This window comes from Oncorhynchus tshawytscha, linkage group LG14 (assembly GCF_018296145.1).
Source record: "Oncorhynchus tshawytscha isolate Ot180627B linkage group LG14, Otsh_v2.0, whole genome shotgun sequence".
In the NCBI taxonomy this organism is placed as follows: Eukaryota; Metazoa; Chordata; class Actinopteri; order Salmoniformes; family Salmonidae; genus Oncorhynchus; species Oncorhynchus tshawytscha.
This window is the reverse complement of record NC_056442.1, coordinates 22,931,512-22,949,495: the sequence shown is the minus strand read 5'-3', so window position 1 is coordinate 22,949,495 and position 17,984 is coordinate 22,931,512. Positions and strand designations below refer to the sequence as shown.

Sequence of the window (17,984 nt, the reverse complement as noted above, 5' to 3'; positions counted from 1 at the left end):
CCCTGCTTGTGTGTAGGCCACGGTCGACGTAATGTCACCTTGACGAGAATCTAGAGGAGCACGAGGGGCGCTCAGCATCTGTCTAGGACTGGACAGGGACAGGGAGAGAGGGTGTGTGCCGGCAAGTGTGTATGTGTGTGACAGAGGCAGTAAAGCCCGGCTCGGGGTGTTCGCGCGCACGGAGGATCACCTCCATTTGGTTTCTTCCACACGGAGATGGCTGGATTCCACACAGGTAGTAGCCTACTATATACTTCCAAGTTTCCTTTCCTATAGGTAGAGCAGTTTTTGAAAAAGGTTTATTTTAGAATCTGTTAAGGGGTGTAATTATGTATAAATATTTAGTCAAGCCTGTTATGGCAATTATAGGCTGTAGGTTTACACTATAACATAGGCGAATAACATAATAATTATGCCTACCCTATTAGGCTAACGTATTATTAATGATGATAATAATAATAATAGTAATCTCTGACTAAGCCACTTCATCGTGGCTGTTTTTTATTTTCATAAAATGTGCACGATAAGAATTCCAGTGAATGAGGCACTTTGGAGCGCCGTTAGAAGTTACGGCTCCAAATCAGCCTAGATTTACATCTTCCTGTACATCTTCCTGTACATCTTCCTGTACATCTTGCTGTGCATCGACCCTTGGTTAGTTGTCCGATTTTCACTGGATGGGATACAGTTTTTCTCAGATTTGACATTTCATAGCAAGTTAGGAGAACTTACGCAGCAGGTTAGGATAATTAACGTAGCAGGTTAGGATAATTAGGTTAAGTTTAGGAAAAGAGTTAGGGTTAGCTAAAATGCAAAAAAAAAAAAAAAATCAACTTTTGACGTTAATTTGACCAAATCTGTATCCCTTCTAGCATTGACCTAGTTGTCCCCGACACCTCCTCTTTCTTTATCATGTGACATTTATTTTATACTCTGTTTGCCGGAGAAAATCAGTTCATCCAATCGCGTTTCGAGAGGGGCGGCTCGTTTTCTCAACATTTGACAGGGATGATTCTGATCCTCGTGACGTCACCCGATACCCTGCGCTCCTACAGTCAGTCAGCGAAGGGATGCTCTGAACGAACGATTGCAGCATCTTTCCTGAGAGACTACAAACAATTCGCATCTCCCTCTAGCTTTGTATCCATTCTCGGCATTCTCTTCCCTTTGGACCCTCCTGAAAACCCACCTCTTGCCCTCCAACATCGACTGCAGGGTGTCTTCATGCACGAAAGGACGACCGGATAGAACACCATATTTTTATTTCAGCACTTTTCCTTTCCCTTTATTTATTTAACCTCTTTTGTCGTCTGTATATTTTTGTTTTGATCTTTTATTTTGTTGACCATTGCCTAACCGCAATACAGAGAGGAGCGCCATCGTTCTCCATTGCCTGATAGGAATATTGCAGTGGAGTGAAATAACACAAATGAAGAAATTAATGGAAGATTAAATTAGCCTACTTTCTACAACACGTTTATAGTATCTGGAACTGGACATAATTTATCGGTTCATTGGATTTTTGTTGAGGTTACGTTCCATACGCAGCGCAAGCATCGTCTTCCTCCGTTAGAACAAATAACCCATACTCTGCGTAGCATCTCGGTGTTCTCTGAAAAGGCGAGGATAACGCGCAAGATATTTCATTCGCAAGAATATACGCATTTTCGATTTTTGAATCGCTTCGTCTATTTAAATACATTTTTTTCAATAGGCTACGTTGCATAAAGGGATAAACGCATTTTCACCCAACCTACTTTTAAAATGATGGCCGGCGGGGCAGTACAACAAAACGGGATTTTCTTGAATCCTCACCATCACAATCAACAGCCGCACATGGAGTCGGATCCCCCTGATTCGCGTAAAAGGCCACTGGAGACCCCAACCGAGGCTAGCAGCACTAAACGCACAAACACGGGAGGTAAGTAAAAGATGGGGATGCGAGGGATTATCTCGAATGTGTGAATCCATGTTATCCTTATGCGCACACTGGGGTAGCACCGAAAAAGGGAAAGGATGGCAGGTTGATTGTCTGATTATCATCTTGATGTGTAGCATGGCTCAACACAACACTAAAACTAGTGTTATTTAGTCATGTATAAAGCAACATTTGAAATATATTGCATCTTGTTGTAGTCTTTTTTTCATTGCATCTATTTACAAAATAAGGAAAATCCTTTGTGTTGATGGAATGAGTACAATGAAGGGGGTGAGTGAGAGGGTGCTGATTTGGAGGGAACCCTCAGGTCTCATGTACACTCTTAGAAAAAAAGGTGCTATCTTGAACCTAAAAGGGTTATTTCATTCATATTTTATTTCACCCATTTTGAGTTTTACGCAAAGGAAATTGTGGATGTCCAAAATAACTGAACAGTCTCGAAACTACAAATAACTGAAAAACATTCCATTGTTGACCGCGCTCACATCCCTTGCTTTGTGACGGGTAATCGTGTGATAGTCGATAATCTGTCACATAGGCTACGCTACTCTAGTCTCTTTGCGTGCAATTGCTCAAGAAGACAGTAACATTCATGCAGACACCACTATTAGTAGGCCTTAATAAAGGAGCTTACAGTATATGTCGCCATTTCAGTGCAACATTGTCATCTGCTATTATGCAGTCACTGCTTATGCATCATTGTCATTGTAGCATTAAAAATACTGCAACGCTCATTAAAAGAAAGGCTACGTTGCCATTGAATACGTTCCAATCATGATTATGTTCACTGGTTGGAGCAAACATGGATGTCACCGTAGGTAATCACCATTTGTTTTTTGTTTACATGCTATCATGCACCAAGGATTATCATCCTCTACTGGCATTATTACTATACCATTAGTATTTACTTATCCTGTCTTCGTGGACTTTTGATAGGCCTACAAAACATTTTTGAAGGTAAAAAAAAAAGTTTTAGAATAGCTATTTTAGTGTGGCACACTTACCTACCACACACATAACAATATCATGATATTTTTTACAACCAGAAATAAGCCTATAGTGACCAAAAAAGTGATTTCCCATAACCTCTTGCGATGATTAAACACTGTCAAGGAAATTAAGTGAGACAGCTTTGTTAAAAGGAATCGATGCACAGCTGCACATATCTAAAAACCATGCAGCACTCTTGGGAGACATTACCAACACACACATCTCATCCATTTGACCAAATGAAATGTCTGTGATTATGAGAACAGCTAGAGTACAGTAGCCACACTTTCCCATGGAGTATTGTAGTCAACAGACGCCCAGTCAAAATATTTACACACACACACACACATCTACTCAATGAGGTTGTTTTTGTTTACACATTGGAGTTGCTTTCTCTGAAATTATATAAAGAGCAATATCCTGGAAAGATACACGCTTGATAAGAATACATTATAAAGTCTCGTACATGCTTAAAAAGTAGTAAAGAGTTATAGCAGTCGGTTATATCGAGTTCAGTGTTACCGACCACTTCAATAGCTTGATGTTTTAATTTTTGCATCACACACAAACATTTAGAAATGGTTAACTAAAAGCTTTACTGAGACCTTTCTAAACAATACTCTCATGATCATAATACCCCAAAGTGATTGACTGTGTTCTATAGCAGAGCAACCATTGATACTATATGTAGGCTAGCTGGCGGCCTGTCCATATTGGAGCCCAATAGCTTAATCAACAGGCCTCGTGTGCAGGTTGTTTGTGGTTGAACAGAACCAGTACTTCAGGACATTGAAGCTAGTTACAGGGGTGTACAGTACCTCATAATCATTTGTGATAACATTAGTTTTGCCACACACACACAATGTGCTTCCTCTTCCTGTATAGTGGCCTTCCTGCAGCCCCTTTTTGAAACTGAAGGCATTGTATTCCCTCACCAGGAATCACACTCTGAGGCACATGGTAAGAGAGACACTTTGATTTTGTTGTTATTCTACTTTCTTTTGCTATTTGCTTACTAAATTACAACATTACTATAGCAGTTTGACAGTGATATGAATAGTTCCTAAAGAAAGGCAAAAAATAGTCTGCAGACTACAATAACCCAATCTTTTCTGAAACTATTTCTGGGAAACCTTTAAATCAGATTTCACATTTTCGGCCTACATCTTTTATTGAGCTAAAGATATCTCAATTCATAAGCATCTTATGTATATGGACTATCATGGAAGCTTGGATTATAAGCATATCATCTGCAAAACAAATGTAGCCATATGTTTTAAGTTTTATATAATTAAGTCCATAGCATCCATTTTCATGTTAAACTGCCATGCTTATTTTGCCATGCTATTCATATTTGTGGAATTTAACAAGTTATCATATTTATAATATTTGCATATCTATTGCATATATTGTGTATATTCAATTGGTTGTTTATAATTTCATAATTAACATGATCACCTTCAATCCTTTTGCATGAAATTGTTAAAAGGGGGATTGATTGGGAATGATGATAAAGTGGATTAGACATAGTTCAACCTCAATGAATGTTGTGTTCTCTAAATATTGTCTACTTTATTGAATGTTCATCTTTGTCTGATAGTGCTTTGTGCTGTAGCCTGTAGAGGCTGTAAATCATGATTATATGTTACATAAAGGTGACATTCTTATCAGGGTAAAAATCACTGACCTGGTTTGATTTATTTTACAATCCAGATGCTTGACTTGCTCCCACTGCATACCCATGGGACGCATATTAAGATAGGTCTTCAGCCCAACTCCCCTCTTATAAATAAATACATTATATTCCCCTCTGTCCACTATAATAAGATATGTTGAAGTCATTTTGTAAATGGATGGACTGGCACCAAAGTGTCTTTAGTGGATAGTGGTGAGGAAGCCTTCTAATGGCCTTGCCAAATGACGTGAGGAGACTGGGAATAAGTCCGGGGAGGGGGGACAGAGAGGGGTGCAAAGATGATGAGGACCCAGACGAGCTAATGATGGGAGGGGGGTGATGATTCCCCAACCCTCCCCCTCTGGCAGATACCATACACAGCACTGAGCCATCGGTCTATAGGACAGGGCCTTTGATGTTATCGATCGCATCGCTAGTGTTTTGTGTTGCTTTCCCCTCTGGAGCTGAGCGCCTCTCACGCATGCTTAAGTGACTTACCTTCCTGGGATCAAACCGTTGCTGCTGAGGAGAATGCGTCACACTTTCACAGAGTGAAAAACCCCAAAAGGGAGCAGAGCTGCTTTTTATAGAGGCTTTGCATAAACATTTGCAAATTGATCTGTCAATGATGTTGAAGGAGCACCATGAACAAAGAGCAAATATAAGCTTTGCCCATCGCCTACCAATCTCGTAGCCACCCAGTGTGTGTTAGCCCGGGCTGTTGTAGCCGAAACACTTCTCTGCGGCATGGCTGTTTTTCAGCTGAGCGTTTCTAGGCAGCACGGCGCTCTCTTTCTCTCCATCCATGCTAATCATTACTCTCCTTCAGCCCATCACAACTGCTCCCTCTTCTCCACCTCCACCCACCTCCTCATCATTCGCCAGCTGCCATTGACTACCTACCCCCAGCAACCGCATATGCAGCCGTGTCTGCCCATCGATTACCATGAACATGAAGGAGGAGCTGCTTCTTCTTCATCTTCAGTTTTTTTTTTTAAGCACTGCGTCAAAAAAAAAAATCCCGTTGTATAGGGCGGGGTTTGGGTTGGGGCGGGTGAAATGGTGGCTTTACAATTGGGCGCAGGAGTCGCCTGTCTCCTCCAGCGGGTTGCTGAGTGGAGGAGAGGCCTCGCGATGAATATGGATGAGAGTGATGAAAAGAGCGATGCAGAGGGGAAGATCTAGCCCCCTCTCGAAACAGCCATGCTCGACGAACAATGCACAGCGCCTTTCACACACTCACGCGCTGGAGAAGGAGCGCCACTCAGTATGGGCATTAGCATAGTTCAGATAGCCGTGTCCGGAAAGGCTCAAAAGTGGACACTAGAAGGGGTGACATTTTGAAAAAGCTACACACGGGTCAGACCAAACCGAAACACATTAAGCGCCTGGCTACATAAGAAACAGAGGACAGCAACTAGGAGGTTCATACAGATTAACTGGTGACCTTGAAAACACTCCCAGACAACAGAATGGCTACAGATGTGAAATACTTTTTTATTTTGTCTTATTCATGTTCTAGGGTTTACTCAGAGTAGCTCCCATATAGAACCAAGACAGGTGGTTGTCCACTAACTGGTTTGGAGATTTAACTTGAACAAAAGGAGTGGAGGGTGAGACCAAGGCCCGCTCCCCCACACAATCTCCCCAGTTTAAGTGAATTGCATTTTTCCAACACCCCATTGCTTTAGACTAGCCCAGAATCCCACCCAGCCGCCGACACCAGATCTCCAGATTTGAACCATCCAGGCTGATGGAGCCTATTCTGGGCTCCAGGACTCCTGGGAGCCCCTAGCAACGGATTGCTGTGTTTACAAACTAGTTTATTATGTCAGATGCCTATTCATTATTTATTGTAGCTACCCCTTACATACACACATAATGACACACACACACACACACACTTGAACGAATGACACTGATCCAACGCCAAGCATACTAGGAGTAAGACATGTGGGATGCATTCTGACCTAGCTGGCTCACTTTGTTGTTTTCCCAATAGAGCACATTGGGAGTGGTGAGTTGGAAGCATTTCTCTAAAACACACATACGCATGCATACACAAACATGCATAAAAACACACACACAGAGAATAGGTGACTGATTTTCCTCCATTAAAGGGGCACTTCCCCAGTCAGAGGAACTAATGGATACCATTTTCATCTCTCTGTGTCCAATAAGAAGGAAGCCAGAGGTAGTTTCTCAAGCCAATGCTAACTAGCATGCTAGCAGATATCCATAGGCTTCCAGTCATTGCGCTAATGCTAGTTAGCAATTGCGCTAGCACTAGTTAGCAACTTCCTTCAAACTGCTCACAGAGACATAAAAATGGTATCCACAAGTAGATAAAGGGCCTCATTGCCAACATCTTGACGTATCCCTTTGAGTCTTATACAATGACAAGTGAGGGGAAATGACTGTGTTCCGGCAGAAATTGTAACTGCTGGGATGTGTCCCTGTTTTTGTTGTGTGAGGGGAAAGAAAACAAAGACCCTTGGCAACCAGGAACCACAATCCTGATGCCTAATATCTGCTCAGGGCGGATCACATCTCTTTCAGGTCTATGCTCATTTAAATCAATCCATCCACAGTCCTCACTGGGATGCATCAGACAATTATTTAAAACCCACAACAGTTCAGCATGAAGCCTCTTCTCACAAAACATACTAATTCAATCTGAGGATCTTGTGCCCTAGCCTGACTTGGCTATTTTCTGACAGCGCCTGGGAAATATATCTGACAGGGCAAGTGGTTTTATTTTTACCTATCAGAGATCGATGTAGAATGTGTGCTTGTCTAGACAGGAGTAGCCAAGCAACTGCGCAGTCATCATGCTTGATTAGTACGGGCTGCATGCAGGTTTATCATCTGAGCAACTGGGACTAGCCATGATACAGGCAAATCTGTATAACAAATTATTAAAGACAGAGACAATTAGAAATCATTTCTATGTATAAAAGTGACCCACTGTGTATGAAAGGCATGTGTTTACTGTTTATGAGATGTTTATATGGATATACAGTATGTATGTATGTATGTATGTATGTATGTATGTATGTATGTATGTATGTATGTATGTATGTATGTATGTATGTATGTATGTATGTATGTATGTATGTATGTATGTATGTATGTATGTATGTATGTATGTATGTATGTATGTATGTATGTATGTATGTCCACCTGTCTGTGTGTGTGTATTTATTGTATTTGTGTGTGTTGTGTACTTGTATGGTGTAGTTTGTATGAGGGTTCATGTGCAGCAGCAGAACCCGTTTGTGTTTGATATTATTTATTCATTCCATTATTAATTGAGGCTGGTTAAAAGTAGACCCATCCCAATCAAAACGAGGTCAGTCTTGGCTTTATTGGGAATCTGGGTCAATGCAGAACACAGGCAGTTCTGCTGTTTCTTATACTCAGTTCAAACAGGTTTACTGTCAGACATTGCTGTGGGGGAGAAAACAATTCTGTAACTTGCTTTAAAAGGCCATCCCAGCTCTATGCATGATTTCATTGCTATGACCTTACTCCCAGTTAGAACGGAAAGTATCGTATTTCCTCCTTGTGTAAAGCGCTCTCTGTACATCACCCTTGGGTGGGTTCAACAGACCAGGTCCCAGATGGTGCCAATGGTGCAATTTTATGATTTGGAGAATGCTGAGGAGAACAGCAGTGCTGAGAAAATGATATTTCTAACAAACAGACTCTTTGCACACACACAAACACAGACACACACACACACTGCCATCCACAAACAAACAGTCACAGAAAACACAACAAATGGGGGTGCATCGATTAATGAGATTATAGCAGGACCAGTGAGTGTTTTGATGAAAGATAATGAACTCTCTTAATTAGCTGCTGATTCCCCCAGCTAGGCCAAAAACCTCTTATGTCTGCCTGCCTGCACCCCTCTCACCATCTCTCTCAACCAATGCTCTATAAGGTACTCAGTGTTCTCCCCCCCCCACCACCTTCTCCACATCTTGCACAGTGGATTGATTTCTGTTGCGTTAGTATGGAACAGGTATTATGGCATGTTCCATCCATAGCGTAGCTTGCACATCAACAGTGCATGTGTGTCGTGAAGTGACACAAAACCATGCCCTCGTAATAATAATCCTATTTATATCTGCCGCCTTGGGGGAGGCAACCTGGATTACTTGTGGTGGAATATTAAGAGAGGACGAGAGGACTGGTTGAGATACTGGGATACAATGTCACCTTAACCCTTCAAACTACCAACATATTTTATATACGCATATTACCAACTTGGGTCATTTTGACCCCAAGAAGAAACTATTGGAAAAAGCAACATTCATAGAAAAATAACAACTTTATTATTTTCAGATAGGATTTTTTTTTACCAAAACAGACTGTTATTTTAGAAAATGTACAGTTCATTAGCATCTGTAAAACTGAAGTAAAAAATGGCGTTATACACATCCACATGAACACTGAAAAGCAGATTTACCATAATTTGATTGTAGTATCATTCAGTTAAGTAAATATTAATTGTGTCATATTTGTGGTAAAAATGTCTGTCAGTACACCAAAATTTGAAATATGCTACATTTTTGGGATGAAATGGAATTCACCTATTGATCCTGAGAGACATATGGCTTAGTCTTCTTCATTTACATACCCCACAGCCAGCATTAGCATTACTGCTAGTGAAACAATGGGAGTGGTAGGGCCTCTGGCAGGATGCTTCAAAAAGCATACCCAAATCCTCAAGTCACTTCAAAATAAATGTTATAGCAACCAAAAAACCATAACAAGTTGCACAAATATAGAATATTGTAGAGTATTAAAGGAATTCTGGTATTTATATAACATTAAAAAAAAATGTTATATAACTATTTTTCAGAGAATAAACACCAATACAACACTATGTGTACTTTCAGGGGGGAGCTAGCTGGTTTCTGTGTTATAATTCTACCAAGCAGTCATACCACTGACGTACTTTTATGAGCTGTTTTGAATGCAACTAAGCATATGTCTAAGGTCATTTAGATTTTGTACACGGTCATACCTAGTTACATGTTATAACCATAGCCAAGTACATAAGGTGCTCCATTTTTGCAGGTGATCTGTCTATCAGGTTAAGATCACTCCAAAGGTCCCCCTCCACCTTCTGAGGATTTGTCTAGCTTAATATTATGTCTCTGGAGAAACCAAATAAATTGTTTTTTAGATTTGCCCTAGAACAGGGATCTCCGACCCAGTTCCTAGAGAGCTACCCTTCTGTCGGTTTTCCTTTCAATCCCTGTTGTAACTAACCTGCTTCAGTTTATCAACTAGCTCGTTATTAGAGTCAGGTGTGCTAGATTTGAATTGAAGCTAAAACCCGCAGGAGGGTAACTCTCTAGTAACAGGGTTGAAGGGATTCAGAACATATCGGATTTCTGTATTACAGTTCTATCAAGTATTTACACCATTGGCAGACTTTGTATACCATTGGCAGATTTTTATATTCACAAAAATAAGGTAATTTTGGTTTTGTACAGTGTCATACGATACGTGGTATAAAAAAAGTACAATTGTGGGTGAGTACATGGGGAGCTGTATCTCTACAGATGATCTGTCTATCTGGTCAAAATCACTGATACTGCTCCCCCTCCACCCTCTGGTGGCATGGATAACTTTAATTTTTTTAAAGTCCATATTAAACAATTATTTAGATTTATTAAGAAAAAGTTGATTGAAAATTCATAAAATTAAAAATAAGAATAGAATAAACCACATTTGGGATATGGTCAAAAGTATGCCTTTCAGGTCAAATGACCCAAGTCGGTAGTTTGAGGGTTAAAGTCCCAGCCAGGGAAGAGGCTATAGACCTTAAAGTCACAGTCAGGCAAGAGGCTATAGACCTTAAACGTCCCTGTCAGGGAAGAGGCTGTAGACCTTAAAGTCACAGTCAGGCAAGAGGCTATAGACCTTAAAGTCACAGTCGGGGAAGAGTCTATAGACCTTAAACGTCCCTGTCAGGGAAGAGGCTGTAGACCTTAAAGTCACAGTCAGGGAAGAGTCTATAGACCTTAAAGTCACAGTCAGGAAAGAGGCTATAGACCTTAAAGTCACAGTCAGGCAAGAGGGCAAGAGGCTATAGAACTTAAAGTCACAGTCAGGGAAGAGGCTATAGACCTTAAAGTCCCTGTCAGGGAAGAGGCTATAGACCTTAAAGTCCCTGTCAGGGAAGAGGCTATAGACCTTAAAGTCCCTGTCAGGGAAGAGTCTATAGACCTTAAAGTCACAGTCAGGGAAGAGGCTGTAGACCTTAAAGTCACAGTCAGGCAAGAGGCTATAGACCTTAAAGTCACAGTCAGGCAAGAGGCTATAGACCTTAAACGTCCCTGTCAGGGAAGAGGCTATAGATCTTAAAGTCCCTGTCAGGGAAGAGTCCCTGTCAGGGAAGAGGCTATAGACCTTAAAGTCCCTGTCAGGGAAGAGGCTATAGACCTTAAAGTCCCTGTCAGGGAAGAGGCTATAGACCTTAAAGTCCCTGTCAGGGAAGAGGCTATAGACCTTAAAGTCCCTGTCAGGGAAGAGGCTATAGACCTTAAAGTCCCTGTCAGGGAAGAGGCTATAGACCTTAAAGTCCCTGTCAGGGAAGTCCCTGTCAGGGAAGACGCTATAGACCTTAAAGTCCCTGTCAGGGAAGAGGCTATAGACCTTAAAGTCCCTGTCAGGGAAGAGGCTATAGACCTTAAAGTCCCTGTCAGGGAAGAGGCTATAGACCTTAAAGTCACTGTCAGGGAAGAGGCTATAGACCTTAAAGTCCCTGTCAGGGAAGAGGCTATAGACCTTAAAGTCCCTGTCAGGGAAGAGGCTGTAGACCTTAAAGTCCCTGTCAGGGAAGAGGCTGTGGCCGTTTGCTGGCATAAGGCTTCCACATGCTTCGGTTCGGCTGGCGCCTAGGTATGTGAGTGTGCTCGACCACTTGATAAACTAGAAAAAAGCAACAATATAAATGTTTCTCCATCTTGAGATGCCATAGCCAGTATACACTTCCTCAAACTAGTCATTCATTTTGGAGATCTTAGTCGCGCAATTTTACATCTAACTAGGATGTTTGGTGCAGTATTTCTCAAGTGAAAAAATGTTCATGAAGATGAGTCGTCTATCGTTGAATGGCAACAAACACTTAATTGAAGAATCCCTACTGTTGACCAATCACTGAACTGTTTTGGTTAGGAAGCATGTGGACGCTTCAGCAGGCAGGTAGCCATCGCCATACAGAACAAAGGCACTTTTGTTTCCGAAAGGGGGTGGGTAGCTTTGTTTCCTCTCTGGCTGCTAAACCCCCCATTTGCCCACTTTGAAGCAACGCCTTCATGTCTTCAAGCTTTTGATGTTTCAGTTGTGTTCCTACTACAGTAGCCTGTGTGTCTTCTTGTTTTGTCCTATATCCAAGGAGGGTGGGCGGAAGAACAGGAGCTGAGAGCAGTGTACAAGTTTTCCCTGTTATGTGTACAGTAGTTTTGAAACTGGCCAAAGTGTAAAAGGGACATTTATGGAAACCAGACTGTAGGGGGTAGATGGTATAAATATGGGAGTATGGTTATGCAATGTGTGAGTGTGTTTCCAAAAGCATTACATCTATTTGATTAGATTTAACAAATCCCATCCCTTTATTAATAACGGTCTGCCAAGATGATGACAAAGAGCAGATACTTCTGTGAAACGCTAAAATGAGATTAAATCAATTTGTGAAATGATTTACGGCTGTAAATGCATAGAAAGAGGATAGTTGTTGTGGATTGTCGTCATAATCTAATCATGCACTAAGATGATTTTCTGTAGAGTTTAAGGATGCCTGAAAGATGAATGGATAGGTTGAGGGGGAGAAGGGGGGATGGGGGTGGGGGACTGTGCAAAACAGAGATGGATGATAGTGGCTGTGCGATTTTAGTATAGGTAGATTGATCAACTACCTGAGTGTAGTACATTCTCACTTTCTTTTTCCGTTTCCTGCCTGCAGAGGAAGGTGAGTACTTCCTGAAGGTGCTGATCCCCAGCTATGCGGCCGGCTCTATCATTGGCAAGGGAGGGCAGACCATCGTCCAGCTGCAGAAAGAGACCGGCGCCACCATCAAACTGTCCAAATCCAAAGACTTCTACCCTGGTGAGTGCTCGTTGACCACTGCTATATTTCAATCAATGACGTCATATTTTAGAGATCTTTCAATATAAATGAGCTTATTTCAGGAGTCTCCTATATGTATTTATTTATTGACCTCTGCCCCTCAAAGAGGCTTCCCCTTTCCCAGACGTGTTGTGTCTGGAAGAGGATTCCACTGGGTATCAGACATGGCCTCTGTCAGGGCTCATGCAGCCGTGGATCACATAGGGACATGCGCGTGAACACAGAGTCAAGTTCGCCACAGATACAGGATTAAAGGGTTAGTTAAAGGTGAAATTGTATTTGCCTAAACTCTTAATTCCCTCATGACATGACGTTTTTGCACGGCTAGACACATGAGATGCGCCTCAGCTGTCAGTGAAGCAGCTTGTGTGCTCGATGAGAATTTGCTCTGAACTTCACAGGCAGGAAGGGATACATTGAAATTATGAGACGAACCAATCGCTGTACATGTTATATCTCTATCGCACTCAATGGGATTCTTGTCTGGACATGTGAAATGGGAGAAGGTGCAATCTGTTTCAGATGTTGGGCTCCTTGTTAGAAGAGCATTGTAATTCCCTGTACATCCTTCTACTGCTAGCCCTGTCAACAGAACAGGCCATCTCTGTTGTATCTCCTCTCCCTGGGACTGAAGACCCCATACTCCAGCCAGCTAGAGCAGATGCAAGGTGCGAGAGCCCCACCACCCTCGACTCCCCAAAACATCCCAAACCCTCCTCCCTTATTGGAATTGGCAGTAACCAGTGATCTGATGTTGAGAACGGCCTTGTTGAGATAGAGATTGAAAAGGACCACAGAAAGAGGGAGGGAAAGAGTGAAAGGGAAAGAAAATAAAGAAAATGAAAGAGATGGCTGTAAAGGCCCTTGTGGGGGTATAGAGGAACTGTGTAGGGGGGGGTGTCCTTCCTCTGCACTGAAGGAGGCATCTGTATGCAAATGAGCACCGGCACTGCTCTTCCTGGCTGACAAATCAAAAGGTCCACCTGCTGCGATGTCCCGTCTGGGGTTTCACCAGGGGGGCACGGAGGTAGGCGCTGGGCAAGGTGGGTGCCGTGGGGAATGATGGGGGGAAAAGTAGAGTCAAGCCAGAAGGAATGGCTGTGTAGTGCTTGAGACTCTGTCCCACAGCACAAGACGTGCTCCTTCAATTCATCCTGGGATAGTGCCTCACCAGCATTTCATTGCCAACCAATTAGTTGGCCACAGTAGTATTGGGCCAAGACAGGCAACCATTCATTATTATAGGAGCCAAGATTTATTAGATACAGCACCTTGGAAATACAGGCCCCTGCGACATTTACTGGAAAGTAGCGACCATATTTTACTGCGAACTTGCGTCGGCAGAGTGGAGGCCCGCTGCTCTATTTTACAAGGGCTGAAAAAAAGTCTCTGTATGACAGCATCATTGCTCATACCTGCAGGTGTCTGGGCCTATAGGGAGAAAAGGTAAAGGATGCTGCAGCCACTCGTGTCATCCATTACTCTTTCTTTGGGGATCACAAGTGGAGTAAAGATATTAAGACATTAGCTATCGCACCCAGAGTGCAATTGGAAATGATCAGGCTTTTCTTTCTCATGCTCTATGTGATATTGAAGTTTGAGAAATGCCAGAAACGGATTAAGTCAACATCAACATTTCTAATTTCATGCCCTCAGATGGCAATTAGGCTCAAGGCGCTATGTGCTCGTTCACTTTCATATTTTAGCTACTGGCTAAGGAATACAAGAAGATAGCTAGGTGTTTTCCAGTCCAATTATCATCCAGGTGATGAGCTTACTTGTTCTGGGTCACCTCTCCAGTCTTTGGAAGCTGTCTACTGTCTCCAGAGACTGTAAGTAGGTCAAGAGAACGGTGGTGGCGTCTCTTCCCACCTTTAATATGAGGACCATTTTGCTTCAAATTTGGGAGATACAAATGCTTATGAACACATGGTTCATAAAGACCACAGCCTTAACATGTCTTTGACCCTTGAACCCACCTACAGGTTACCACCTACAAATGTTTGCCCCTGTGACACCCCATCCCTTAGGATGCCCTCCCAGTATGACATCACCACAGGGACGGTTTAATGGGGCTCAAAGGTGATGGTGGAAGAATAAAGAACTCTCCTTTTAAGTGAGAGACAGTCTTGTCATTTGTTCCTAAACGTGGACTCCCTCCACGTTTAGTTTGTCCTGACCAACCGCTCACTGATCTTCCCCTGTCCCTCCGTATCGCTGGAGCGTGGCACCATATTGAAGCTTTGTCTTAATCCTCTGTCATGATTGCAGTTTTCAGGATTTAATACCTAGCCAACCCCCTCCCCCTCCCCCTCCACCAAAGCATTATCAACATCACTGATTTTTCCCTTCCGAGCCGCTTAGGCTATAAGCTTTTTGACTGAAAGATGAAAAGCCGCAATATTGCATATCCAACTCGTCTGGCTGAAATGAGTTTCCTGTTTGTTTTCATTTACGGTCTATTTTCTAGATTGAATCATTATTACCGTCTGTGGTTTAATTCAGTTATTCAGTTAATTCAGTATATCATCTAAATACAATTATTATTATGTTGATTCTGACTGAATTTCAGAAATATTGTGATGAATGTATAGTTTGATGTGCTGTGCTGCCTAACCAAGACCTTCACTATTAATATGAAGTTGTGTTGTCATTATCTAGACTGCACTCTCCCTTTTCATTTCCGGTCAGCCATGTTCCAGGAAGTAGTTTTATTCCAGGAAGTGATGCTGTCCAGGGGAGTAGTTAGATATGGGATGGGGCATTTTAAGGCTAATGGTAGAAGGATACCACTATTTTGACTGTCTTTTGAAGTTATTCTCCGTGAACTCACACCTAGAGACAGGCCAGTTTGATTGGGCTGAGATAGCTGCGCCATGAACTTTTAATGATTTCTGTCATTGATTACTTTTAGAAAACATAGAAAATGTTCCCATATCCACCATTCCCAACATTATGCCACTGGCATACATGTACAGCTCACAGGAGGTTGGTGGCACCTTAATTGGGGAGGACGGGCTTGTGGTAATGGCTGGAGCAGAATGGTGGAATGGTATCAAATACATCAAACATATGATTTGATGCCATTCCATTTGCTCCATTCCAGCCATTATTATGAGCCGTCCTCCCCCTCAGCAGCCTCCACAAAAGCAGCAATTCTCATTTTAATACACTCCATCTCCATTTTAAAACAATATCATAAAATCCACAGCACATGGCTGATGCTAGGTCAATGCTATCTAGCTATACTCAGTGCCTGTGTGCATGTCAGCCTAGTATGTAGAGGGTCTTTGTTGAGCACCAGTAGTGACAGTGTCGCCAGCAGTAGAGGATCACAGGCTGGTGACAGGGTGTCCCGCGTCACCGTGGGGACAGATAAGGTCCCCCTGATCCCACTGGCTTTGTTTTTGTTTTCCATCATGTGTGACGTCACCGCCAAGCCAACGAATGGCCGACTGGCTGAATAATTCCTCGGTGCCAGTCAGTGCCTGAGCAATCACTGCGCAGCCTACCATGCCACCATGGGGCTGTCACGTCACAGGCAGGCAGCACACACAGGAGCACACAGGAGCACAGGGAGGATTAGAATGATGATGATTAAACTACTACTTATCAGCCTCATCATCCACATTATCTTCACCATTATTGTTTTGATTTGAATGGTTTTCTGGGATTATCAAGGTGGCCTTTATTGACTGTACGACAGCTATTTTTGTGACGTATTCAGTTTGCTGGACATTTTGTATGCTTCCCTGTCCACTCCATCACCCAGCTGACTTGTGTAACTAACCCCGAGGCTTCACTCACCTCTGCTACAGCCTGCGTCAGGCCACATCAATCACCCTGCCCAGCCAAGAAAGGCATGGCTAATCAATCTAATAGCCACATCCAGAGTGGAGTGCAGGACATTGTAGCTACCTGCAGACATGTATACCCACATGCATTTACCCCAATCTCTCTTCTTCCCTCCTACCCTTTGCAGCTATCCAATTTTGCAGCTCTCTCGCGCGCGCTCTCTCTCTCTCTCTCTTGCTTTCTCTCTCGCTCTCTCTCTCATTAGCTACCTCTCTCTCTTTCGTCTTCCAAGTCTCCTCACTGTTTTGATCTCTCATTCATCTTGTATCCTTTGTTCTCTCTCTCCCTGATCTCTTCAGTCTCTAGGGTGCTGGAGCTTTGCCGGCTCCATGTGCTCCAGCTTTTTAATCAGATAGAATAATAAAAAAGAGTAAACTGGGACCGGCCATAAATATACTTCCACCAATATATCCCACAGATCAATTGTGCCGGGAGTGGGAGCAGGGTCTGCAGTGTACTACACCATAACCGCCTGCTTCCTGCATGGTGAAATATGATTGTCATCAACCCCCTACACTCTGACTATCCCCCCCCCCGACAACCCAATCACTGCATAACCTCCGTTGATTTAACAGGCCTAAGTCTGTGTTTACTTCTGGAAATGAGAACCGTGACTAGGTGTGCAGAGAAAGGCTAAGGGAAGAGAGGCAGTCATCTTTTTCCACCCGGTGAGTTTTATCACACAGTTACTCATATCCCCCCCAGACTCCCCCTGCGCCACCACAGCCAGTTAGTCTGATAACTCACACCTAAGTTAGAGTTAAAAAAGAGCCATGTTTTCATGAAAGTGCTTGAATAAAAACCCAAACATTCCAGCTGAAATGTTATGTCATGAAACAAGTTTTTTTTTTTTTTTTTAAGTCATGCAACAAGACTTGTTTAAACCTCATTTTTCAAATATTCTCTCCGGGAAAAGAATGCAGGGGACAGTGAATCCAGTCATTATCTAATTTCTTTTAAGTATCTTTGAATAGGATCCTTTTCTGTGTCTAAATGGGGGATATCTGACCCTGTGAATCCCACTCCACAAGGCACCTGCCAATCACAACACCATCAGACCTGGCAACCAATCAGAATACACCTCTGTGGTTGCCGGTACTGTAGACAGACCAGAGCTATCTTGGGATTGGCTGTAGCCGGGCTGGCTGGCAGAGAGGGACGGGGGCTTTTGTTACAGGCCGATTATGTACGAGGGGAGTCGAAAATAGCCCGCCTCAATCATTCCTTTGTGCTGGCATGACAAAGCTCTGCCCCAGCTGTGCTGTCTCCTCTCTGGGACTATGCAACAACTGCTACTGCCTGGCCTAAAGAGGCCCAGACCTACATAGGATTAATCTGCACTAGAGTCTGTTTGTTGGAGGGTGTTGATGTAG

General features: G+C 42.8%; 1 protein-coding gene across 2 annotated transcripts in view; it reads left to right on the top strand.

Annotated features, from left to right (window-relative positions):
* The first annotated feature begins 1,040 nt into the window (after positions 1-1,040).
* LOC112266781 (RNA-binding protein Nova-1-like) overlaps positions 1,041-17,984 on the top strand; it is a 61,240-nt gene continuing 44,296 nt past the window's right edge. The window contains exons 1-3 of one of the 2 annotated variants that reach the window (XM_042297154.1): positions 1,041-1,921; positions 3,815-3,889; positions 12,592-12,735. In XM_042297154.1, coding sequence (XP_042153088.1) covers positions 1,765-1,921; positions 3,815-3,889; positions 12,592-12,735 — 376 coding nt within the window. In that variant the 5' untranslated portion in view covers positions 1,041-1,764. The remainder of the gene's footprint in view (positions 1,922-3,814; positions 3,890-12,591; positions 12,736-17,984) is intronic. The other variant, XM_042297155.1, reaches the window with a different exon arrangement.